This window comes from Prionailurus viverrinus, chromosome D1, assembly GCF_022837055.1.
Source record: "Prionailurus viverrinus isolate Anna chromosome D1, UM_Priviv_1.0, whole genome shotgun sequence".
NCBI classification, from domain to species: Eukaryota; Metazoa; Chordata; class Mammalia; order Carnivora; family Felidae; genus Prionailurus; species Prionailurus viverrinus.
Window position 1 is genome coordinate 14858511 of NC_062570.1, and position 27974 is coordinate 14886484.

The window sequence follows — 27974 nt, forward strand, 5'->3', positions numbered from 1 at the left end:
AGCCAGGGAGGTGCACTGAGAGATTCCCTAAATAAAGGTGTTACAAACTCTGTGACGGCTGTGGTGAATATCCGGAACGACTTTCCATGGGCTGTGAGACACCAACCACCACACTGGGGAAGGGTTCTCAGAAACCCGAGGCTCACAACCTGTTTTCCCTATGTGATTGTATCTCAGCAAATTCATACCGAAGGGGAAGAGTCAGTGGATTCATGGAGTGTTACAGTTTCTCACTTTTAAAAGATAAAACAGTCTAGATCTCAACCGCATTAAGGTCAAAAATTTCCACAGTACCTTAAATCCGTGCACTCTGGAAATTCTTTCCAAAACACTGGCTTTGCTGTAGTTGTGCTTCGCATCTCTGCTGTCTACTGACTGCCAACTAAAACAATAACACCCGAGTGGAAACTATCTCATGGAGACCATTCTAGGAGTCGACATTTCAAGAGAAAAGTTTCCAACTTCCTTAGGTTAAAAAAAAAAAGTTTCCACAATTTTCAAAACATTCTCGAAACGTCGGAGTATTTCAAATAATTTTGCTTCAGGGAGTAAGCCAGCCACATTTAGGTCTTTTCTTAGGCAATCTCTTATAAATATAGAAATTTCTCTACTTAATCTTTGGGGACAAGTATTAAAATTGCTTTCAAATAGCATTAAATATAAGACAACACCATTTTCCCTTGATAGCTTAATATACTCCGTCAATAAGAAAATCTGATTTCTCCATTTCTACACACGTCTTTGACTGGAAGTTCCCTCTTCCTGGCCCAGACACGTGAGTCGTCAGCCATCCACAGAAGTTCTTCGTTTGCTCACTCTTGTATTTGGTGTGTCGTCTTCCTTTTCATGTCCCCTATCACCACCTCGGGACAGGATTTCACCATTTCATAGCCTCTTAACGGATCTTCCCATTTGCTCTCCCTGTCCTTTCACCCTGCTCCCGCCTTTTTTTTTTCCTTATCCGTCCTGAATCTGACTTGCTGAGCCTGGTGTTCAAACAATTTGACAGTCTGGCCTCTCTCCCGCCTTCTCAGGCAGGACTCCCCTGCTTAAACCTTCCCTCCAGCCAAGCTGCTTTACCTTTCTTGCAAATACGCCCCGCCCATTCTACTGCTGCCCGTACTTCTCCAGCTCCGCTTCCCACTGTAACCAAGTAGGAGCCCCAATCCTCAGCACGAGTGTAAAGCTCCACATGGACTGGCCCCTGCCAGCTCTCTTATCCCGCCTCCTTCCACACCCCGCTTAGAGATCATCTCCAGCCACATCAGCTTTTCTCCTACCCTATCAAACTTAAATTCACCTCTCTGGGGCCTTTGCACTGCTCTTCCTTCTGCTTGGAAGGCTCGGACTATCCTGGTTAAAGGCACTCTCTCTCCCAAAAAGTCATTCTAGCACACTGTTGATTTCATCATTTTCATAGTCCTTATGAGGGCTTATTTGTTTATGTGTTCACTGCCTACCCCCCCCCCCCCCCCCCGCCAGCAGAGTGTTAGTTCCAAGCAAGGGACTACTCTATACAGCTACTCTGCAGCTGTATCCCCAGTGCGCAGATCAGGGCCTGCACATAGCAGGTGCTTTATTAACATTTGCTGACTGACTAATCCTACTAGAATTCTCTCCTCTGCACCTACACTTAAAGAGTTCTATTCATCCTTTACACTCACCTCAAATGTTATGTCCTCAATAGGACATTGATGTCCTTGTCACCAGTCTAAAGTTCAGGTCAACAAAGTTTTGAGTACCTACTATAGGACAGGCATACGCTAGTCCACGGGGGGCTGGTCGGGGGGGGGGGGGGGCAATACACAGGATGTGGTTACAGTCCCTGTGGCACCGAGAGTCTAATGGAACTTTACAAACTAAAGTGGTTTCTTCATCCTCTGAACTTCCGTGGTAATTAGACTGTACAGTTAATGGGATAATGAATCATGGCGTGCCTTGTGACATCGCTTCTATTGTATCAGACTATAATTTGGTAGCTGGTGAACACACTGTCACTCAGCAATGCAGGCCATAGGCTGAGAGAGGTGTTGTGCTCCCCCCGCCCCATTTAATTGGCTCCTCTGTGGATCCTCACGTGTCCGAGACACGAGAAGTGGAAGGTCAGAGGCCAAGAATCCCATTCTTTCCCAGTGCTGGACCCTCTACATGAAAGAGATTCGCATGGGTGCTCTTTACAAGAAATTCCAAATTTTGGAAAGTTAAAGGTATATCTTTTGGAGACTCTAATGTTTTCTAAATAAGCTGTATTTGCGTGCCAAATATGACAAAATTAAATAATACGTGTGAAAATGCTTTGTAAAGTGCTGTATACATACATACACATATAACATGGTACATATGTACACATATACATGAAACACACATATATAAATGTAATTTGGGTTTATTTAACTTTCCAGAGGTCTAAGCATTTGCTGTGCATGACACCTGAACAAAGAACCTTTAACAATAGGTATGTGTTCAGAGGACCACTACACATTTTTAGTTCTACACTTGGTAACTTTGCCTTTCAGAAATAAAATTCTTGGGGCGCCTGGGTGGCGCAGTCGGTTAAGCGTCCGACTTCAGCCAGGTCACGATCTCACAGTCCGTGGGTTCGAGCCCCGCGTCGGGCTCTGGGCTGATGGCTCAGAGCCTGGAGCCTGTTTCCGATCTTGTCTCCCTCTCTCTCTGCCCCTCCCTGTTCATGCTCTGTCTCTCTCTGTCCCAAAAATAAATAAACGTTGAAAAAAAAAATTAAAAAAAAAAAAAAAAAAAAAAAAGAAATAAAATTCTTTGTTCTGAAAACCACCAATGTTTATTCTGGATTGCTAATTACAGAAACATCTTTTAAATAATTCTACACAAGACAGGTTTGCTACTGTCATTAAGAAGAATTTTTTAATTCTAAAACCCCAGAAGGAGGAGCACCTGGGTGGCTCAGTCGGTTGAGCGGCCAACTCCTGATGTTGGCTCAGGTCATGATCTTGCACTGAGCATGGAGCCTGCTTGGGATTCTCTCCCTCTCTGCTGCCCCTCCCCTACTTGGGTTTCTCTCTGTCTCTCCCTCTCTCAAAATAAAATAAACTTAAAAAAAAAAAAAAAAGATTCTCTCTTTCCCTCTGCCTCTCACCCCTACTTGCATGCGCTCTGAAGATTTTTTTAATTAATTAAAGAAAATAATCCTATTTAGAATTGATTTCATTACTTCTCCGATCTTAACCTGTCACAATCACCCAATCTACCTCTCCAAAATTCGTCATGCTGTAGTAAGCTTCAACTAGAAGCGTCTCTCCCACTGGCCCACTAACAGCAGAGACGACCTAGCAGAGGAGAAGAGGAATTTCTACTAATTGCTGTATAAGAAAGGGAGTTCAAGCAATGATTGAGAAACTGAGGACAATAGTCCCCCTTATCCACAGGGGATACAAGACCCCCAGTGCACGCCTGAAACTGTGGATAGCACGGAACCCTATATGCTATGTTCTTCCCTATACACACATACCTATAATAGAGTTTAATTGATGAATCAGGCACAGTAAGAGAGTAACAATCATTAACAATAAAATGGGACAATTATAACAATATACTGTACTAAAAGTTATGTGATTTGGTCTCTCTCAAAATATCCTCTGGTACGGCACTCACCCTTCCTCTTCTCATGATGATATGAGATGATAAAATGCCTATGCGACGAGATGAAGTGAGGTGAATGGCGTGAAGTGAAGCGAGGCATCGTGACATAGTGCTGGGCTGCTACCGACCTTCTGACCATACCTGACATATGAGGAAGACCATCTGCTTCTGGACCACAGGTGACCGTGGGTAAGTGCAACGAGAGAAGGCAAAACCGTGGATGGGGAGGCAAGGGACTATGTAATGATGGCATGACGAGCAAAGACAACGTTAGATACTGTAGCAGGGCACAAAACTAGTGGAGCTCAGCATTCTGGGCGAAACAAATAATAAAAATGCAGACTCTGGTTAAATAAACTTAAAACTCTCACCGTATGTGTTAACACAGAGAGCACACGGCTGGCTGCCAGCATTCCTGGGAGTCTGTAATTATACACCAGCAGGTAGAGACTCTGATGGTGACTACGCGGATTTGTTGGAACTATTAACAAAGAAAAGCATTTAAAAATCTTCCTACCCAAGTGTTTGTCCGTGGAGTTTCTAATTTCAGTTATCACTGACCCCTGCTTTTACACTCGATTTCTCAAACAAAAACAAAGAGCCATACCAATCTCCCTTAACTAAATCAAATTAGTTCTAAAGTCAAAATCAAGAACCAAGGAAGCATAAAAATTCTTCGACCTCCGTTCAGTGAAGGTAGAATACAACTGGAGAAGAAAAAGAGGGCCTTCCTTTAGCTCACTACCCAAATCAATGATCCAAAAAACACTACCATCCCATCTGTGGCAGGCTAAATAAAACCCCTCAAAAGCCAGCCACATCCTACTCTGCTGAATCTGGAAGTGTGCCGCCTACGGCAAAAAGGGGCCTCCGCTGATGTGAACAGGTGATGGGGAGATCATCGCGGGTTATCCAGGAGGGCTCACTGTAACCACAAGGGTCCTGTTAAGAGGAAGCAGGGGACCGGGGCAGGAGTGGGAGATGTGACAATGGGAGCACGAGTGCTGTGGGGAAACTTCCAGAACCAAAGAGCACAGGGACCTCTAGAAGCTAAAAAAAGCAAGGAGCTGGACTCTCCAGAGACGCCAGATGAAATCGGTCCTACCGACGCCATAATTTTAGTCCCGTGAGACTCATTTCAGGTGCTCATTTCAGCAGCACACAGACTAAAAGGGGAACGATACGGAGAAGACTAGCACAGCCTCTGCACAAGGATGATAGACGCAAATTCATGAAGCGTGCCATGTGTTCGCACGAGCACCGAGTAATGTACAGAATTGTTGAATCACTGCAGGGCACACCTGAAACTAAATATACACTGTACATGAAGTAGCCTGGAATTAAGGGGCGCCTGTGTGGCTCAGTCGGTTAAGTGTCTCACTGGCTCAGGTCATGATTTCACGTTTCGTGAGTTTGAGCCCCACGTCGGGCTCACTGCTGTCAGCACAGAGCCCACTCTGGGTCCTCTGTCTCCCCCCGCCCCTCTGCCCCTCTGCTTGCGTGCTCTCTTTCTCTCAAATAAATAAATAAATACACTAAAAAAAAAACTATACTGAAATTAAAATTAAAAAACGGAGTAACATTTTTAAAAAAGAAAAAAAGACTCATTTCCAATTTCTGACCTCTAGAACTGTAAGATAATAAATTTATATTGTTTCAAGCCACTAGGTTTGTGGTCATTTATTACAGCAACAATAGGAAACTAACACAACATTTTATTATACTTCTAAGGATTGTGACGCTTAGTAGATGTTGTTACCATTAATTTAATTGAAGCTCCAGTGAAAAATTACAAAAGAGGGTTTGACGTTGCCAGGGCTTTCCATACTACCCACTTCTGTGGGAACTGCTAGAGTCAAGAGAGCTTTGGAGAACAGAAAACAGACATAAGGACACAGGAAAAATGCAATTTTACAGAAGATAAAGAAAGCTTCTCTTTCTTGTCTACTACGTACTGGGCAAATGCAGGACTCCAAGAGCTTACAACCATGTGAAAGTACTAACCAACCGTGCATCTATCAGCATAACATAGGTAAATAAAAAGTTAGGTGACATTCCAAGGATGTGGAAGTAGAGCCTGGAAAGAGGACAGACTCATCTACACAAAACAGTCTGTAGAGTCACCAACCTGAAAGGGTACAACGCAGGTACTTTAACCTGTAATAGAACACTGTCTCAACTCTCCACTCCCACCCTTTTAAGGAGGGAAGTCTCTAGAACTGCTTTTTACTTTGGCTTCCAGGGCAATTACATTCTAGCTGTACCGTTTTGTGTATGAGACCCCCCGCCCCACCTCCCTTTTGACCCGTGAGATGAGGGACACCCAATGCAATACTGAAAACTGCCAGAAAAAAAAAAAACTGGTTTCTACTCATGTTTGTAGTTTCTGTCTAGACTGCAGCCACTTTCTTTCATCAATAGGTGGTGAGCTTGTATTGGCTAGGCAAATGCTGATCGTTCATTAAAACAGAAGTAGGAGCATGTCGAGGCAGTGAAAAGTACTTCTTAGGCACCTTCAGATGAACAGATGAGTGAAATGTGAGCACACAAAGAGATCGACTGCCTTTAAACCAAGAGAAGATCTGTTTTTCCTAAGTTATCATAAAACTGCGGTCTGCACAATAAGCATGCTCTATACCAGCAGTGCCATAAATCCACCTCTTCTTTAAAATATTTTTATTTTTAAATTTTTTTTTAACGTTTATTTATTTTTGAGACAGAGAGAGACAGAGCACGAATGGGGGAGGGTCAGAGAGAGGGAGACACAGAATCCGAAACAGGCTCCAGGCTCCGATCTGTCAGCACAGAGCCCGACGCGGGGCTCGAACTCACGGACCGTGAGATCATGACCTGAGCCGAAGTCAGACGCCCAACTGACCGAGCCACCCAGGCGCCCCTAAATCCACCTCTTCAAGTAAAGCTGATGGAGTATACGAGTTTAACACTTGTTCTCACTGCTTTATTCTACACTTTATTCCTTATTATTCAAAAACAACTGTCAACCAAAATAAGAGAATTTTAAGTGTACTTTGTTTTTAATGCTTATTTATTTTTGAAGGAGAGAGAGTGAGAGTGAGAGAGAGAGAGAGAGAGAGAGAGAGAGAGTGTGTGTGTGTGTGTGTGTGTGTGTGTGTGTGTGTGAGTGGGAGAGGAGCAGAGAGCGAGGGAGACACAGAATCCAAAGCAGGCTCCAGGCTCTGAGCTGTCAGCACAGAGCCCGACGGGGGGCTCGAACCCATGAACCGTGAGATCATGACCTGAGCCAAAGTTGGACACTTAACTGACTGAGCCACCCGGGTGCCCCAATGTGTATTTATTTTTAAGAGAGAGAGACAGAGTGCAAGCAGAGGAGGGGCAAAGAGAGAAACTGGGAGACACAGAATCCAAAGCAGGCTCCAGGCTCCGAGTTGTCAGCACAGAGCCCGATGCGGGGCTCGGACTCACAAGCCAAGAAACCATGACCTGAGCTGAAGTCGGACGCTTAACCGACTGAGCCACCCAGGCGCCCCCAAAATAAGAGAACTTTAAACATCACTCTTTTCCTTCTTGCTCCCCGGCCTAGTTCCATCTAATACTGCATGAAAAATAACATAAATGTATTTTTAGAGCTTATCAATTTTCAAGCCCTCCCCAACACACAAATCTTGTATTTTCACATTACTTCTTTCTGAATAGATGGAAATAGACAATCCCTGGCTTAAGAACCTTGAAGGAAAAGTTCTTTTGTTCCTATTTCACATCCTCAACACACTTCTCACCTGCTATTTTAATATTCAGATTGGCATCCAGAAGCAAATTTTCAGCTTTTAGATCACGATGAACAATATTCCGACAGTGACAAAAATACACAGCTGCCACAATCTGTTTGAACTTCCGACGGGCCTCCTTCTCTGCCATTCTGCCATGGGCCACCAGGTGGTCTGTGGTGAAAAAGAGCACAGTCAGTTCTCATTTTGCACACTGGTATCATTTCAAAAGGTAGACTCCAGGAGGGATGCAAGGGGGCCTACCAGATGAACAGTTGAAGAAGTGAAACAAACAAATGGCAACATTTGTGGCTCTAGTTTGTATCTATAAAAACCCATCGGCAAGCAGTATCCAAACCGTTTTAAGTATACATAACTATGCATAAGAATACATATGCTCTACTGTAAGAAGGAAAAAAAAAGTTCTGAGGCTTTTAATGGTATTTTTGGAAAATCATAACATTCAACACCTCCTTTTTCTTATCTCCATTGCAAAAGATTACATACACACAGCAAACATATACATGAAGATAAGAATCAGCAATATTTCCTGTGCTAACGCGTGACTCAAAAAGCAGAATCACGATAATCAATCATTTGGGGGAAGAGTAGACAGAAGTTAGTCACTGCTAAGGGGGAAAACAGCTTTATATAGGAGCCCATCGATGCTAATATCTCTTCCACTTTCTCAAAGTTTTATAGTTTAACATAAAAATGTACTTATTTGGTGACTATACTCTGGAATGCATCATACTGGAATATGTCGGTATCTTTCCGTCTGCATTTATTGTGCTTTTCAAGTACTTTTTAAAACGCTGTTAGTTTTTACAGACAACATCAACTGAAAATAAAGGAGGCTTTTACCACCTCAATGAAATTATTTCATTGGCTATGTGGCTAACTAAGGTATAGCAAAAGATTTTACATGTGATAAACTTTGTAATACTATAAATCAAACTATCTTCTATATTTAAAAATGAACTGGTTGACCCATAGCCAATACCATGAATTACTAATTACCAGTACCAATATCAATTAGTACCAGTACTAATTACCAGTACGGGTAAAGTAAGTACTTTTTTACTAATAGTGGCAGGTTTATTCTGAACCAGTGAATCCTCAACCCATTTCTTCATCTAACAACATACCCAGATCATAACAGCTGATGAGATTAGAAACACTGGCAAGAGAGGGGCGCCTGGGTGGCTCAGTCGGTTAAGCGTCCGACTTCAGCTCAGGTCACGATCTCACGGTCCGCGAGTTCGAGCCCCGCATCAGGCTCTGGGCTGATGGCTCAGAGCCTGGAGCCTGCTTCCGATTCTGCGTCTCCCTCTCTCTCTGCCCCTCCCCCGTTCAGGCTGTGTCTCTCTCTGTCTCAAAAATAAATAAACGTTAAAAAAATTTTTTTTTTAAAAAAAAGAAACACTGGCAAGACAGCTTGCTCTACCTAAAATCTCCAACAGTCTCATTGGCACTATCCTTAAACTAACCAATCTAGGTGGGAGAAGGACACATTTGCCATCGTAAGCATCCTGAGATACTGGGAGAGTAAAAAATCAGACGATATAAACAAGTGTATTATTGTCTGCTCATCAATGGTAGTAGTTTCAGTCTTCCTACCCAACTGTCTTTGGCACCATCTTGATCACCCACAGGACCAGTCGGATAGATCTTTTCTTCATCACAAAGAGGAAGTCTGAGATAAAACATACGCCCTTGTAGTGCTTACCAAGAGGGAGGGCTTAGGACAAGGAACGGGGTAGAGCGTGAAGAAGGGGAGCCAAATGACAATCCATCCACAGAGCAGACTTTCAAATAATTCAAAGAGCATTCTGACCACAAAGAGCACAAAATACTGGAGATCAAATACTACAGTAATTTTAAGAACAGCGTCTTAGGGGCGCCTGGGTGGCTCAGTCGGTTGAGCGGCCGACTTCGGCTCAGGTCACGATCTCACGGTCCGTTGAGTTCGAGCCCCGCGTCGGGCTCTGTGCTGACAGATCGGAGCCTGGAGCCTGCTTCGGATTCTGTGTCTCCCTCTCTCTAACCCTCCCCCGTTCATGCTCTGTCTCTCTGTGTCTCAAAAATAAATAAACGTTAAAAAAAAAAAAAAAGAACAGCATCTTAGAGGATCACTTAAATTATTAAGAAAGACCCTTCAATGGAATTATCGTAATTGTTAGTATTATCAAGTGGCTCCTACACCAGTTCTTTGAAGCATTTTCCTCAAAAAGCAATCACTTTTTATAGCCAAGATGACCAAGGCAGTAGAAAACAAGAAAGAAAACAGGAAGCCTTTAGCTTAGAGGGTTAAGGTCTAGACCACCACTTTCTCCAGGAGTTCAGAGGTAGTGATAAACGAGTGTGCACTCTGGTGTATTCACACTTCAGGTGAGATCTGTCAAGTGAACTTGAAACAACACAAAGTCCCTAACTAGGGAGAGTCACTTAATATAAGCTGTTAAAGAACTGGCCATCCATCACATGTGAAACGCTAGGTTTTATTTTAAGACGCCCTTCTCTAACAGTACCTGCTCCCTTGACCCCCTGTTCCTCTTAACCCAAGGCCTAATTATTCTAATAATATGTTTTAGCTGCTAAACTTTGTCTAATTAAAGGGCTTTGAAGAGACAGCTATTCTTGAGAAACATAAAAATAAACCCTTATGAAGGTTTACCATCAGAAGCTCATTTGGCCAAGCCACCCATTAATTAAAATGCCCAAGAGACATTCGTCTGGCAGTAAATACTAATTACCAGAACACATCAAAGAGCTTCTTAAATACAACAGAATGATTAATTTCGTGATTTCCAAAATAAGTGATTTTCTTTTATTAAAAAAAAAAAAAGACTCTTTATATTTTCTAAGTACTTTGTTTTCCTAAAACGATTGGAAAGTTCTCAAAATTGCTACACAGGCCAGGAGTTGGTGGAATGCAGCCTAGTCCTATTTTATCTCCACAATGACACGCTGGTTGTCCTTGGACAAATCGGTGATGCTGCCAATATCCCCACCTCTTGATCTGCTGAACGGAAATAAACCCTGTTACATGCTATGGCCAAAGAAAGGAGAGCGTGTTTGGGAATAAACTGGTACTATGATTAAGAGTCACCATATATGATATAACTCTAACTTCCAAGGACATTTAAAAAGCTGTTTTTAAGAAGGTCCACTCAGTACCATACAAAGAATATTTAAGCATTCGCTTCTTCGGGGGGCGGGGGGGCGGGATTCTGCAGAGCTTAAAGGCATTGATATACATCAATCGTCACTGTTACGTGTTTCTGGTTAAAAGGTATTTTTGACAGCACGCTGGATGAAAGAGCTTCAACTATATAGTATTTTCCCAAAGACACCTACGGTATCCCTACAGCTACGAATACAAAGATCAACAAATCACTTTCTACAGTGCAGGCTGCGAGCATCGGATGTTTTTTTTTTCTGGCTGCTGTGTCTGACGTTCAGGTTTTCTCAGCTTTGGGAGCACTGGGCTCTTCCGCCATCCAGGATCATCTTAACGGCTCTATACCGTTCAGACTCCAGCCTCCGCTTTCATTTTGGCCCATCTTGCTGCCACCACCACGGCCACCCCCCCTCCCATCCCTGTTAGTCTGCTTTCAGAGCAAAGCCACGGGAGCTGGTGGGTGTGCCAGGAAGCCAGCAGCCTGCCGTGGTTTCCAGCCCCTGCTGAAACCGCCTCTCGGCTGCCAGGGGGCAAATGGCTGCTTCCCGTCGGCGTGTGCCCTACAGGCAGGCAGTGAAAATGCTGCAAGCTCACGTGTGATGTTTAACTTCCAGCAAAGAAACCCAGAGCCGCGGCCCAGCCTGGACTTGCCACAAAGTCACGGCATTTGGATGAATGCTGGGGTGACCTCAGGATGCAGAAGAAACCACGTGGCTCCCGAACCACTCAGTATTCAAAGCAAAACACATTCTGAATTGTGTGGGGATAAACCCCAGGGGCAATTCTGCTTCTTCCAGGCAGTTCAGGGAGCTACTTCTCCTAAACACTGGGCGACACACAACCCCACCCTCAGTCCCCAACTCCCCACCCGACAGCCATGCCCCTGGCTCCCCGGCCCCCGGCCCCGAGCCGGGCCACGCTCCAGCCCTGCCACACTGTGGGTCCCTCGCTGACAATTCGCTACTTGTCCACTCAGCTGCCACTCCACCTCCGGGGCCAATTTCAAGTTTCGTGTCTATCACAGCTTCATTCCAACCACGGCAGCGGAGACAAGGATGAGGGGACTCTCGGCTAAAAGGAGAAAACGGGCCTCCCGTTTCAAGCTCTTATCAAAAGGCAGGAGTGTAAATCGCCACAAATCACACGCGGCACTGGGCTTCTTTCGTTGTTTTTATCTGCTCTTCCTCACAAACTGGGAAGACGTTAGTGACACCGGGTGACACACACACGTCGCGAGGAGCACAATTCTTAGAAGTGGGGGGAATGAATTCCGAAGTTCCAAGACATGAGAGCAGGCGCGCAGAGGAAGTCTGCTTCAGAATTCACTGCCTGTAATTTTGTCCTAATCTGACTCAGGAAGAAATATCTGGTGGTGCATTTAGATTCTAACCTTTCAAAGAGCAAAAATACACACGAGGCGGTCTTGACTTCCCTTGCTCAGCCTCACTGCAGTATCAGAGGCAGGCCACTAATGGGATGGTGGTGGGGAGCCAACATTTCTTAAAATAAGTCACTTTTCCACTATAAACAGAGAGCGTCTCCATCTGTCTGCTAAGTCTATGACTCTGACTGACCCAAAACACTAGCTGAAAATGACTGTACCCTGACAGCAGGTCAAACAACAGGGCAGAAACTTTTCACTTTTCATGATAAAGAGAGAGCCCCGTCTAGAATGGGGGGAAAGGGGCCCGTGTGCTAAGCTTAGGTGGCTACCTGAGAACGTCTCTGCCAATTCCAAGCTAACCACAGCTGCCCGTTCTTTGCTCTGCCACTCAGCTCTATCATTTCTTCTTTCGACACCCATGGAAACGACTTCCTGTTTATCAAACAAATGCTCCTTTCCAGAAGAGCCAGGGCCAGGCCAAGAGAACTCAGCTGCTGGGGAGCAGGTTAACAAGAGTGCACTCACTGTAATATCACAGGTCCCTAACTCTTGCAGGCCCCAAGCTGCCGAGGACTGGGGGACAGAGGTTTGGTACTTTGTTTTCCTTGCCAAGAATCCAACTACCTTACACCAGCCTGCTTTACTTACTCCTACATCTAGTTGCAATCAATTTTTTTTAAGGTTATTTATTTATTTTGAGACAGAGGGCACAAGCGGGGGAGGGAGAGAGAAACAGAGAGAAAGAGAAAGGGGAAAGGGGGAGGGGGGGAGTGAAAATCTCAAGAAGGCTCCAGACCGTCAGCACAGAGTCTGACACGGGGCTCAAACTCATGAACACCGCGATCACGATCTGAGCTGAAATCAAGAGTCGTACGCTTAACAGACCGAGCTACCCCAGCACTCCTAGCTGCTATCTCTTTTCTTCATGCTCCCAGGCTTCCAGGCCAAAAACCTTGCTGTCACCCCCTTCTCCTTCTCCCACACCCACATCCAATCCATCAGCAGATTTTATTAGCTCTACCTTCAAAATATACCCAGAATTCAACAATCCCTCATGCCACCTCCACCCCACCCTTGTGTCAGCAACCTAGCCAACAGCCACTATCTCCCTCCTGGATCACTGTAATCGCTCGTCACAGTGGTCCTAAAGAGTGACCCTGATTCAGTCCTTGGCCCCCTGCGATCTACTCTCAAAACAACTGCCAGAGTAATAGGCCTCTAAAAAACTTTTTACTTTGAAATAATCACAGATTCACAGGAAGTTGCAAAGACAGTACAGACAGGTCCGATGTACCCTTCACCCACGTTCCTCCAGTGGGTCAATCTTACATAATTATAGAAAAAAACCAGAATCTGACACGGGTACAATGTGAGTAGAGCCCTATCTCATTTTGTCACACCTGTACATTCATGGAACTACCGCTGCAACTGGGATACAGAATTATTTGGAGTTTCTCGTTACTGAGTACTCCTGCAGATTTAAAAACAAAAAGCACACTATGTTTTCTTTGGTCTATCCCAAGTAAATTAAACTTCTTCCTTAAAGGTCTTCAGGAAACACAATTTCTTTGTGAGACAGTCATAAGATAAGCCTAGAACTGTTTCTATCTTTCCCTCTGCCTCCTTACTATATACAAAATAATGTTCTGCAAGGGTGCCTGGGTGGCTCAGTTGGTTACGCGTCCAGGTTTGGCTCAGGTCATGATCTTGAGGTTCATGAGTTCGAGCCCTGCGTCTGGCTCTGCACTGACAGCTCAGAGCCTGGAACACGCTTTGGATTCCGTTTCCTCTCTTTGCCCCTCCCCCGTTTGTGCTTGCACTTTCTCTCTTTCTCTCTCTCTCTCTCAAAAATAAATACACATTAAAAAAAATGCTCTGCAGATGATCGATGCTTCATAACTACAGATTACCTCAAGAAATATCAATGAGAGAAAAGTCTATAAACTTATAAAGACATATTTCCTTAATTCTTCATTGTGCCACTAAACAAAGTTTGTAAACTAAGTACTATTTATGTTAAGTCTTTAAAACAAAAACAGGCTATTCTTTTGATATGAACTTCTTTCACATTAATGTATAAAGGAGGATTTGTTTTCTTGTAGCTCCTTAAAAAAATACTTCTAGACTAAGCATCAAGCCCAGGCAGCCTATGAAACAGAAACTCATATATTCTGAAAGGCCTTTCAAGAATGCTATTCACACAGGGGTGCCTGGGTGGCTCAGTCAGTTAAGTGTCCGACTTTGGCTCAGGTCATGATCTCACAGTTTGTGGGTTCAAGCCCCACACTGGGCTCTGTGCTGACAGCTCAGAGGCTGGAGCCCACTTTGGATTCTGTATCTCCCTCTCTCTCTGCCCCTCCCCTGCATGCTCTCTCTCTCTCTCTCTCTCTCTCTCAAAAATAAACATTAAAACATTTAAAAAAAAATGCTCTTCAGACATTTCTTACGTAATGCAAATGTTTCACTTGCTACATTAATATACTAGCAAACGTGGGTTGGCTAACTTTGTAATACTGAGGCTATTCCCTGGTTCTTATAATTCACAGGCTCCAAATCAAGCTCATTCTTTAGAAGCCAGCTGAAAGGTCATTTATCTGAAGCTTTTCCTAACCGACTCACCTACCCTAGAAGAAAATGCACAAATTAGAAAATCTGTGTCTAATGGCCTTTATTCTAGATATTTCTATAATATTAGTGAACAGCTGTGTTACAATTATTTCTTAACATGCGTGTCTTCCCTTTTAGACTAAGGTTTCATGGTCCATCGATAAGTTTCTATCCTTGAATCCCTACAAGGTGTAAGAAAATATGTATGGTGTGCCTCTGCAAGAAGGAAGAGAAAATACAAATGTGCATGTGTATATGTGTGTATATGTTTTCTAAAAGAAGTAATGTCAAGTAAAAAATTTCTAAAAATGGTTACTTATAGGGGGATTAAAAAGGGATGGAAACTTGACTTTCATGAATGTACTCTGTTTTATAGCTTTAACCTTGGAAACACGTAATGTTTTAAATAAATCAAACAATTCACAGTTTAATCAAACGAAGAAAAAGTAATTTCTGACACCTGAAACCTAACTGGGAAAAAATGGACCTAGTTGTAAGTTAAATTGTGACATAACCAATCAGAGAGTAATTTTTTTAAGTGACAAACACAGTATTTTGCCTTAATGGGATATAACCTAAGGAAAAAAAGAACCAGTCTCCTTAGTATTTGTAATAATACTGGGATTGTTTTGAATCAATATTGCCCTCATTCACACATATCAAATATGTAATACGCAAAGTCATTTGGAACCACAATTTTCAGCGTAAGAAAAACAAGATATAAATATACAATATTCAAGAAGTTAAAAAGACTGAAATCTTACATTTCAATTGGGATGTTAGTACAAACCCGTGTTTTACGTTTCTCTATATAAACAATACAGATCTCCTACCTCTGTGCCCTGAAAAGGCCTCTAAGCAATGACAGACGGGTAGCAGTAATAAGCATCCCTAGGGCACAGATTCTGGTCTCTATGTGCTATTTTCCACTTGAAAGGACCACAGCCCCTAGAAGACAGGTTTGGTTCCAGGTCTGAGATGAGAAATATTCAGGGTAGGCCTGGGATAGCTTAGCTACAAGCAAGGAAGTTATCAAAAGGACATGGGGGCATGTCAAAAGGACACAGGTGTCAACTTAAAGAGGCTCCTGCTGGCCAAGTGGAAAACTTTAAACATCAAAAGACCAACGACTCAAGGGACTGACACACATCAAATGTATTAAGATTCATAAATTCACATTGATATTACAAATAAAATCAACTTTTCTGGTCACCACTGGAGATTGGTAGGGTACCAATTCATTATTCTGAAATTTAATACATAAAGGAAAAGAATCAAGCACTTATTTTGCCTTTACTACACTTTCTAAACAGTTTATAGGCAAAGTTCTCCACAAAAGAATTAGAATTCACAAATACACAGAAGGAATGAGAGAATCAGAAAATGACAATTTTGCAATTTCTAATGAAATATGTGTCTAAGCAACTAAATTAGAAGGGTAGCTAAACCATTACGTCAAGGTCTGATGGGAAACTTTATAAGAACTTTATAAAACTTTATACATCACGAAAAGTGGGGAAACCAGACATTACACGACTCCTGAGATGATGCAAGAGGAAGACGATGAAGTGGTCTTGTCCCCATCCCCCCCATGTTGGCCTGTATTTAACCAAACCACTTTACACAAAATCGCAACCTAGGAGAACACGCGGACTGACACGATAAGGATTCAAATCCATAATGCAGGAAATTGTACAAGATGATCCAGTTTCTTCAACAAATGGCATAGAGATAAGTGTGTAGACGCCTGCCGGAGAGGGTTAGGGTTGTTACAAATGATAAAATATTTGAGACACTTATCAACTTAATGCATGTATGGGCTTTGCTACATCGTGATTTGAGCAAACTATAATAAGACGTTTTGGGACAAGTAGAGAGAGCTAAACATGCCCTGTTTTATTTATTAGAAGAAAACACTGTTAATTTTGTTGGGTAGAAGAATGGTATTGTAGACTTTAGTTTTGATTATGAAAGAGTAGCTGATATTTAACCATCTATAAAAGTTGGACTATTTGCAGACAACGGACAATAACCAGCAAAAGACTATGATTCTTCACAGAAAGCATAAGAGGTAAACCCCATATTCACCCCAAACCACAACCTAGGGAGACAGAGGTCAAGCAAAGAGAAGTAGGTTAGGGTAGAGGAAAGAGATCAGAGTTAGGGGCTAGTAACACAGCTAGAATTTGGGTGGTGGGATAGCAGAAAAGGAACACCAACAATTAGCACAGAAATTCCACTCAGGTACTTGGCCAACTCCCAAACTGCACATATGCAAAGCAAGACAATGGAAGGCCTAGCAGAAAAAAACTGACGGGAGAATGAAAGCTAAAAAGAAATTTTTAGATGTCACATAGCATTCAGGAGATGCTGGAGTTCAGATTTAGCTTATAAGGAGAGACCTCTGTGAATATTCTAGGCACTCAGTTGAGGCCTCATTAGACAAAGCCCTAGGAGTAAGGACTGTGCCAAAGGAATAGTAAGTAAAACTCATAAAACCACCCTAACAAAGCCTAAAACCAACCCTGAACATGATCAAGTTGATCCACATGTAATTTAACTTCCTGCCTGAACAAACTCAACACCACAGAAGATAACATAATCCAGAGTCTCTACAACATGTCACCCTTAATATCTAGCAAACAACAAAAAATTACTGAACATGGGAAGAAGCAGGAAAAGTGACCAATAGTCAAGAGATTGAAGTCAATAGTCAAGAGATTAAAGCAAAACCAAAGATGACTCAGAGTTAGCAGGAAAGGACTTCAAAATGACAATTATTATGTTAAAGAAAACACAGGACAAGATATACAAAAAAGATGAAAAGACAGAATATGTCAAGGGAGAACCAGAATCTAAAATATATATAATCGTGGGGTGCCTGGGTGGCTCAGTTGGTTGAGCATCTTACTTTGGCTTAGGTCATAATCTCATGGCTCGTGAGATAAAGCCCCGTGTTGGGCTCTGTACTGACAGCTCTGGAGCCTGCTTCGAATTCTGTGTCTCCCTTTCTCTCCTCTGCCCCTCCCCCGCTCTCACTCTGTGTCTCTCTCCTTCAAAAAATAAAGAAACATTAAAAAAATTTAAATACAAATAATCTATAATCATATATCCTAAAATGGCAAAACATTTGAAATTGAGAATTTATTGGACAGGTTTTAAGAGCTAACAAAGAAAAAGACAGTATTGGTGACCTTGAGTTAGGTATTATGGTGAAGTTTTTTAAAGTCTCTCGCTCTCGGGGCGCCTGGGTGGCTTGGTCGGTTGGGCGTCCGACTTCAGCTCAGGTCATGATCTCATGGTCCGTGAGTTCGAGCCCCGCGTCGGGCTCTGTGCTGACAGCTCGGAGCCTGGAGCCTGTTTCGGATTCTGTGTCTCCCTCTCTCTCTGCCCCTCCCCCGTTCATGCTCTGTCTCTGTCTCAAAAATAAATAGACGTTAAAAAAAAATTAAAAAAAAAATAAAGTCTCTCGCTCTCTCTCCATATATATATACATATGCAAATATATATTAATATATATGAAAATGTTAAATATTTATGAGTGACTAAATGAATATTAATGAGTGAGATTATATGATTTCTCAAATTTTCTTTAAAATACTTTAACCAAAAAAAAGTTGGGATAAAGGGTGAAACAAAAACAGCAAAATGTTGGTAACTGTCAAAACTGGATGATGAGCATATGAGAGTTTATTATACTATTCTCTTCCCTCTTACATATATTTGAAAATGCTTATATTAAAAAGCTTTTAAAAATGGAATCTAACATTTGTATACCTATGTTCATAACATCATTCTGTCCAACAGCCAAAAGGCAGAAACAACCCATGTATCCATCTGTGGATAAATAAACAAAAAGTGGTCTGTACACACAACGGAATATTATTCGGCCTTAAAGAGGAAGGAAAGTTTGATACATACAACATGGAGGAGCCTTAAGGACATTATGCAAAGTACAACAAGCCAGTCACAGAAGGACAAATACTATGATTCTACTGTTAAGTGGTAACTAGAATAGTCAAGTTCATAGAGACAATGTAGAATGGGGCTGCCAAGGGATGGGAAACAAGTAAATGTGAAGTTAGTGATTAATGGGCACAGACTTTCAGTTTTGCAAGACAAAAAGAGTTCTGTAAATGGACACTGGTGATGGTAGCACAGTAACATGAATATAACTAATGCCGAACTATCTACTTAAAATGGTTATAAAGGTAAAACTGTATGCGATGTGTCTTTAAACATAATGGCTTTTAAAATGGGACCATGGGAATGCAAGCTGGTGCAGCCACTCTGGAAAACAGTATGGAGGTTCCTCAAAAAACAAAACAGAACTATATATATATATATATATATACACACATACACACATACACACATACACACACACACACACACACACACACACACACACACACAATGGAGTATTACTTGGCAATCAAAAAGAATGAAATCTTGCCATTTGCAACTATGTGGATGGAACTGGAGGGTATTATGCTAAGGGAAATTAGTCAGAGAAAGACAAAAATCCTAGGACTTCACTCATATGAGGACTTTAAGAGACAAAACAGATGAATATAAGGGAAGGGAAACAAAAATAATATAAAACCAGGGAGGGGGACAAAACAGAGGAGACTCATAAATATGGAGAACAAACTGAAGGTTACTGGAGGGGTTGTAGGAGGGGGGATGGGCTAAAAGGGTAAGGGCACTAAGGAATCTACTCCTGAAATCATTGTTGCACTATATGCTAACTAATTTGGATGTAAATTTAAAAAAATAAAAAATAAAATAAAAAAAAACTCTTTGCTAACAGGATAAAAAAAATTTTTTCAAATAAAATGGGACCAATGATCTCAGTTTTGTCGATTGTTTCCTTCGCTATGCAGAAGCTTTTTATCTTGCTGAATTCTCAATAGTTCATTTTTGCTTTTGTTTCCCTTGCCTCCAGAAACATGTCTAGTAAGAAGCTGCTATGGCTGAGGTCAAAGAGGTTGCTGCCTCCAGGATTTTGATGGCTTCCTGTCTCACATTTAGGTCTTTCATCCATTTCGAGTTTATTTTTGTGAATGGTGTAGGAAAGCGATCCAGGTTCATTCTTCTGCCTGTTGCACTGTACAGTTTTTCCAACACCATTTGTTGAAGACACTGTCTTTTTCCCACTGGATATTCTTTCCTGCCTTGTTGAAGAGGAGTCGACCACATAGCTGTGAGTCCATTTCTGGGTTTTCTACTCTGTTCCATTGATCTACGTGTCTGTTTTTGTGTATCACACTGTTTTGATGACAGCTTTGTAATACAGCTTGAAGTCCAAAATTGGGTGCCACCAGCTTTGCTTTTTTTCTTTTTTTCCAAGACTGCTTTGGCTATTTGAGGTCTTTTGTGGTTCCATATAAATTTTAGGATTGTTTGTTCTAGCCTCTGAAAAATACGATAGGGATTACATTAAATGCGTAGATTGCTTTGGGTACTATAGACATTTTAACAATATTTGTTCTTTCAATCCATGAGCGTGGAATGTTTTTCCATTTGTGTCCGCTTCTTTCCTAAGTGTTCTATGGTTTTGAGAGTACAGATCCTTTACCTCTTTGGTTAAAGTATATTCCTACGTATCTTATGGGTTTTGGGACAATTGTAAATGGCATCAATTCCTTGATTTCTCTTTCTCCTGCTTCATTATTGGTGTATAGGGGAGCAACAGATTGCTGTACACTGATTTTATATCCTGCGACTTTGTTTAATTCATTTATCAGTTCTAGTAGTTTTTTGGTGGAATCTTTTGGTTTTTCTATTGTCTGCAAATAGCGAAAGGTGTACTTCTTCCTTGCTGATCTGGATGGCTTTTATTTCTTTTTGTGTTCTGACTGCCGAGGCTAGGCCTCCCAGTACTACATTAAATAACAACGGTCAGAGTGGACATCCTTGCTACAGAGGAAAAGTTCAGTTTTTCCCCACTGAGGATGATATTAGCTGATCTTTTGGAAATGGCTTTTAGGATGTTGAGGTATGTTCCATCTATCCCTACTTTGTTGAGGGGTTTTTATCAAGAATGGGTGCTGTATTTTGTCAAATGCTTTTTCTGCATCTATTGAAACCATCATATGGTTCTTATCCTTCCTTCTATTAATGTGGCATATCACGCTGATAGATTTGTGAATACTGAACTACCCTGCAGTCCAGGAATAAATACCGCTTGATCGTGGTGAATAATTTCTTAATGCACTGTTGGATTTGATCTGCTAGTATCTTACTGAGAATTTCTACATCCACGTTCATAAGGAATACTGGTCTGTGGTTCTTTTTAGTAGGGTCTCTGTCTGGTTTTGGAATCAAGGTAATGCTGTCCTCGTAGATTGAGTTTGTAAGTTTTCCTTCCATATCTATTTTTTGGAATGGTGTAAGAAGAACAGGCATTAACATTTCTTTAAATGTCTGGTAGAATTCCCCTGGGAAGCCACCTGGCCCTGGACTTTGGTTTGTTGGGAGATACTTGATTACTGATTCAATTTCTTTGCTGGTATTATAGGCCTCTGCACAATGAAGGAAATACTCAACAAAACTAAAAGACAATCTACAGAATGGGAGAAGATATCTGCAAATGACATATCTGATAAAGGGTTAGTATCCAAAATCTATAAAGAACTTAGCAAAGTCACCACCAAAACAACAAATAATCCAATTAAGAAATGGGTAGAAGACATGAGCATTTTTCCAAAGAAGACATACAGATGGCTAACAGACACATGAAAAGGCGTTCAACATCACTCATCATCAGGGAAATACAAATCAAAACCACAATGAGATACCACCTCACACCAGTCAGAATGGCTATAATTAACACTATAGGAAACAAAAGATGTTGGTGAGGATGTGGAGAAGGGGGAACCCTCTTGCGCTGTTGGTAGAGATGTAAACTGGTGCAGCCACTCTGAAAAACAGTATGGAGGTTCCTCAAAAAGTTAAAAATAGAACTACCCTACGACCCAGCAAATGCACTACGAGGTATTTACCCAAAGAATACAAAAATACTGATTCAAAGGGGCATGTGTACCCCAATGTTTATAGCAGCTTTTATCAATAGCCAATATGGTGTGTGTGTGTGTGTGTGTGCACGTGTGTGCGCGCATACTGGAATATTACTCAGCCATCAAAAAGGGTGATGAAATCTTGCCATTTGCAATGATGCGGATGGAGCTAGAGTACACTATGCTAAGTGAAATAAGTCAGTCAGAGAAAGACAAATACCGTACAATTTCACTCATATGTGGAAGTTAAGAACCAAATCAGATGAACATAGGGGAAGGGGGAAAAAAAGAGAGGGAAGCAAATAATAAGAGACTCTTAACTATAGAGAACAAATTGAGGGTTGCTGGAGGGGTTGGTGGGTTGGGGATGGGCTAAATGGGTGATGGGTATTTAAGGAGGGCACTTGTTAGGATGAACAGTGGGTGTTATATGTAAGTCATGAATCAGTGGGTTCTACATCTGTAACCAAATTTGCCATATATGTTAAATAACTAGAATTTAAATAAAACTTGAAATAAAAAGAAGATAAAATGAGATCAATCTCAGTCTTTCTTCCATTCACACACACACACACACACACACACACACACACACACACCAGCCCAGAAAATATTTTTGAAAAACATCAAAGTTTGAAAGCACTAATTCCAAATATGTCATAAAAATCTCTTTAAATAAAGTCAACTTTCTAAGTATTATGATTAAAATATCCTTATTTTTTTCTAGCAGTTTGTTTTGTCAGAGAAACTACATTTTCCAAAGAAGGTTAAGGGGGAGAAAACAGTTCAGAGAACCCTCGGGAAAAATATTAATACAGAAGCCAGGCAAACATATTCCCTTGGGACTTGTATATATTAAATGCAGTGAAAATATTTTGATAAATCTCTGGGGCATTTATTTTCATATAATGGTAGAACTGGCAGTGTGATCACACAACTATGAATGGGTGTTTAGCAGTAAAGTAAGGTCATCAAACTAAGTTTTTAAGCACGACACACAGGTGGCTTCCTCACATATCCTAGGCTGGTTGCAAGCATAAATGCTACAGTCATAGCTGATATGAAGAAAATAAAACAAAAAAATGAAGACTAATGAATGGGAAATTAATTGGGGAAGAGACAGAAAGAAACTGTCTTATTTCAGAGTGATAAAATGAAGCTCAGTGATACAGTTATTTGCTTCTGTCAGTAAAGCCTGAGAAAACAGCTAGCTTTTATAGCCAAAGGGAGTAAATAATTTAGTGGGAAAATAGTGTTTTAGTTGTAAAGATATACCAAAGGTTATAAGGATTAAATAGGAAAAGCATGTTATAAACAAATCGCAAACCTGGTATGTAGCAGTTTGTCCAAATAAATGTGGTAGCGTTTTCAAACAAACACAAGGTTCCAGATGAAACACTTATCACATTATCTGCTACTCATGGTTGTGCAATTCAGGCTTTCCCACTCTGTGCCCAACTGGTCAGTAGCATAAATGAATGGCTTTATGAGAAGTTCCAGGTTCCATACATGCTGGCACCATTAGGAAATGTTATTTTTAAAGCATCGAGAATGTCTATGATAAATCATGCACACTTCAACAAACTGCTGTTAATAATTTATTATAAATGCCCACGAGTTCTGCCTGGTATTCAGGAAACTTTTCTTGATAAAATGCTGGATTTATGACTTCATGGTCTCAGATAGGAAGTTTGGGGATATATATCTAAAGAAATCATACTGGGGAAGTTTTAAATTATGAGCGTAGTGGTTTGCCAAACTAACCAGTTTCACAATTTTGTTTGTAAAATCAAACAGACACACATTGTCATGGCTGCCCCTTTGTAATATGGTTCTGAATAGTACGCAATACTCATTTCAACAAATCAAATGGATGAGTCATAAATGTTCATTCAATAACCATTTATTGAAGCCTATTAAGTTGTTCAGAATTTATAACCTTCAATATCTTTCTCTGCAGCTATCCGGAAAACAAAAAGGTGTTTTCCCCCACATCAAACTCATTAACTAAAATACCTGTTGTGGAACAACATGAAAATTGCATGCCTGACCTGGTTATATTTCACTGCAACACAATGAAATAATTTTACTTACTACGCGTTAGAGCCCGCATCAAACAGTGACAAGCGCGCATACAATTCAAATGCCACGCTCTGCAGTCTAGTGACATTCTCTCATTCACTTAGTCTCTCATCCAGCTGATCAATAAATATTTACTGGGCATGTGTTCTCTGCAGACACTGTTCTAAGTGCTAGAGGTCTAGCAAGGCTCAAAACTGTACAGTCTTTACTCTCATATATGTCAGTTGTTGATAAGAACCAAGAAGGAAAATGAAGGAAGGAGATACAGAGCGGTGGGCCAGCAGAAAAAGTGAGGCTGTAGACAGCATGGCTAGCAGAGATCTCTCTAGTAAGGTAACATTTGATAAGATATCTGAAGGAAATGGAAGAGCGAGCTCTGCAGCTATCTGGGAAAAGAGTATCTCAGGAAGAAGGAATAGAATGTATGAAGGACTTAAAGTGAGAACATACTGGAGAGTTTAAGGAACAAAAAAGACATGCCAGTGCAAAAAGAGGGAGAGTACTAGGGCCTGAGGTCAGAGAGGTAGCCGGAGACCAGATGATATCGTTTCATAAACCACAGAAAGGACTATGCATTTCTTCCAAACAGATGGGAAAGACAACAGAAGTAGCTGAGTGGTAAGATTTCACTTTCAGTTTTAAAGAATCACCCTCACTGAAATAGTGGGATCAGGGCAGATTCAGGGAACACTGGTTGAAGGCTGCTACAGTAATCCTAGCAGCCTAGGACTGTGACCTAGACCAGGCTGGTATTGGTGGCAATGGTGATTGAATTCGGCATACATTCTGAAGGTTGAGTCACCGAGATTTACTGATAGTTTTGGCGTGAAGTGTGAGCAAGGAAAAATTGAGTGTGACTTTCTAGAAGTTTTTGATGTGAGCAACTGGATGAATGGAGTTGCCATTATGGAGATGGGGAAGACCGCTGAGAAGAGAAAGTTGGTAAGTGGACATCCGTTTGCACAGGTTAAGGCTGAGAGGCCTATCAGACATCTAGATGTCAAGTAAACACTTGGATACATAAATCTAGAGTTCAGAGGATAGAGCAGGAGATTTAAAATTCAGGAGCCAGAAGTTTAATGGGTCATACAAAATTAACTAGTGAGTAGATGGGCACAGAAAAGAGGTCCACGGACTGAGCCAAGGAGTATTCCAAAATTTAGATATCAGGAAAATGAGTAGGATCTGGCAAAAGAACCACCACAAGAAAGGTGATAAATTAAGAGACTATTGTTTAAATTACCGAATCTAGTGTCAGCAATCTAGTGTCAGTAGCTCAGTGATACTACCTACAGCAAGTGAGAGACACAGAAACACACACACACACACACACGCACGCGCACACACACGCACGCGCACACACAGGGAGAAAGAAAGAAAAACTTACTACAAACAGTTTTATAGTGGAGGTATGTTCAAAGGAAGAAGGAAATAGGCAATTAACTCTCTAGCAAAATCAGGGCAGAGTTCACAGAAAGTATAACGTTTGAGAAGGGTCATGAAAGCTGAGTAGCAACTAAAGGGCAAAGGAGAATAGCTGGGCTTTTGTATCTTGTGTTCTCACACTTCGTACTGAAATCGCCTTTCAACCGATTGTTCTGAGACCACAAATTCCTTTATAGGCTTCCCGAGGAAAGAAAGGACAATATTCCACGAGGAATTAAGAAGCAAGTAATCAGGAAGTTTTCTAACTCCCCACTACCTTCACACTACCAAGGTATATGCTAGGATATCGGGTAAACCCCTTTCTGCTTCTCTTGCCTTCACATGTATCAAAGACACAGAAACCTACATCACAGCCTACTGCTCCACCCAGATCCTGCCAGTTACTTAGGAAATGTCAACAGCTATGAGGATAATCTATTTGACAATTTAGCCTCATGACTCCTTGAATCTTCTTCATCTACAGTGACATATAACTCCCTCAAAGTTCAGCAACTGTTCCTCTGGCCACATCCTGAACTTGCCTTTGCTTAATATTTTTCTACCTTTGAAGTTTTAAATTTCAATAGTATACTTCCCTCTCTCTTAACATAACCTTCTAGATCAGCAATGTTGAATAGAAATATAATGTGAGCCATTTTAATATAATTTAAGATTTTCTAGTAGTCACATTTAAAAGCAAAAAGTATCTGGGGCGCCTGGGTGGCTCAGCTGGCTGAGCGTCCAACTTCGGCTCAGGTCATGATCTCACAGTTTGTGAGTTCGAGCCCCGCGTCAGGCTCTGTGCTGACAGCTCAGAGCCTGGAGCCTGCTTCAGATTCTGTGTCTCCCTCTCTCTCTCTCTCTCTGCCCTTCCCCCACTCATTCCATGTCTCTGTCTCACAAAAATAAACATTAAAATTTTTTTTTTAAAAATTTAAAAGCAAAAAGTATCACTCATATTGAAAGTTTTATATTTTATTCAACCCAATGCATCAATCCCAACCCAATCATAAATATTAGCAATGAGATGCTACTTCAAATTCCAGTGTGTACTTTACGGCCTATCACATTTCAGACACTAAATTGTCTACAATCTAGGTGAAATATAATTTTGTCAAAAAAAGAGTTGTGTTTAATGAAAAGGTATTTTACACTGTGTGTAATAAAGAAATAGGTCCTGCCCCCAGTGAAGATCTGGCCTTGTCCCTTGGCTTCCGAGAGGTCATCTCTGAGCCCCTAGAATGTTATGTGAGTGACAGGAGCATCTGGGTTTACCTAGGGGGCTTGGTTCATGCCAATCTTACCACATGACTTAACATGGAAGTGGTCATATTCATCTAGTCTTAGGGCAGAGGCTGACCACACTAGGACGACCAACAATGTAATGGAGGGTGTGAGTTTTGGGTCACGCAATAACAGACGACCTGAAGCAGAGATGAAGCATATGGGCAATCAATCAATCAATCATGCCTACGAAACTCTGGACACAGAGGCTCAGGTCGGCTTCCTTACAGGCAGTCCTCAGTGCATACTGTTGCACAACAATGTCAGGACACTGACACTACACATCCTGATTCTACAGGGAGAAGAAAATAAAAGTTCTGTGCTTGGGACTGCTCATGTAGTACCAGACTCTGTGCTTCTTCCCTTAGCTGATTTTAATTTGTATCCTTTCCCTGTAATAGACTGCAACTGTGACTATAATGGCTTTCAGTGAATTCCATCAGTCTTTATAGCAAATTATCAAAGGTAAGGGTGGTTTTGGGAAATTTCCAAACTTGCAGTTGGTGTCAGAAGTGAGGGTGGTCTTGGAGAGTGTGCTCTAACTTTGTAATTAGCGAACTCTCTCAGCTGGCCTAAAACTCTTGGCACACTGCCTTAATTTTTTAGTTTTACATGTACAGGAAGTCGGATTCAAAATTCAGTTCGTCAGTAGTACTACCTACATTTCAAATGCACAAAAGCAACGTGTGGCCAGTGGTTACTGCATCAAGCAATGCAATTTCAGACTGTGAGCCCTCTGATCCTCTTATGCCCAACACACTTCCTTCTCCATTTCATCTAAACCTCTAGCTTTTTTCAGTTCCTACTATTTAAGATCATTCATCCTGATGTCAGGTGCCTTCATCCCCCTTCCACCCCACACCCAACGACCCAGACATTAATTACTTTATTGTCAGTGGCCTCAACTCTTCTGCCAAATGTCTCTCTTCTTCTGCACATGTTCTATAAACCACCAATACTGGATCGATCCAAATGTCTTTCTTACCCCCTTTACCCACAGGCTGTTGAGTACTGCTGAGGATAAAAATCATTCAATCCTATATAATGGAACAACAAGTGCATGGTTTCCCATTGCTAGGGCCTGTCATCAACTCCTAGCTGCCCTTGATCACACCCTTCTGTCACTCCTAGGAGCAGCTAATTTCACCTCCTCCACAGGCATCCAGGTTCCTATCCTTTCACCCTTAACCATCAGGTGCTGATCTGGCCTCCTACTTGAGGCAGAAAATTAGACAGAAGGTGGGAGGTATACCTTACTTCACATTCTTCTACCTACAAAACCACCTACAGCCACATATGCCCTTTACCTTCTTCTACCGTCTCTGAGCAGGGCCAATCCCCGTGTTCACAGCTCAAGCTCCTCCTATTACTCATGGACCTAATTGTGCAGGTTATCTTTTCCACATTGATTATACTCAAACTCATCCTGCTCACTACTGTCTCCTTAACTCCACCCTAAGATCAAGTCTTGTATTTAAACAAAACAAAACTCCCCCTTGCACTTTGTCGAGTACTGAGAGGATCTAAGATTTCACCAGAATTTAACAAGTTAATATGCCACGGCTGCATGAATGCTGGCAGAAGACATGAGACCCTCTAGGTCAGAGACAAAGGACTTTGGT

General features: G+C 41.6%; 1 protein-coding gene and 1 non-coding gene across 11 annotated transcripts in view; one reads left to right on the forward strand and one right to left on the reverse strand.

The window, feature by feature from the left end:
• The window catches only part of SIK3 (SIK family kinase 3), a 277767-nt gene that overhangs the window by 71498 nt on the left and 178295 nt on the right, over positions 1-27974 (reverse strand). For all 10 annotated transcript variants that reach the window (XM_047878146.1, XM_047878144.1, XM_047878140.1 and 7 more), the window contains exon 4: positions 7377-7538. In XM_047878146.1, coding sequence (XP_047734102.1) covers positions 7377-7538 — 162 coding nt within the window. The remainder of the gene's footprint in view (positions 1-7376; positions 7539-27974) is intronic.
• LOC125147244 (U6 spliceosomal RNA) lies at positions 4761-4869 on the forward strand. The gene has a single exon (XR_007145082.1). It is a non-coding gene; the product is annotated as a U6 spliceosomal RNA (small nuclear RNA).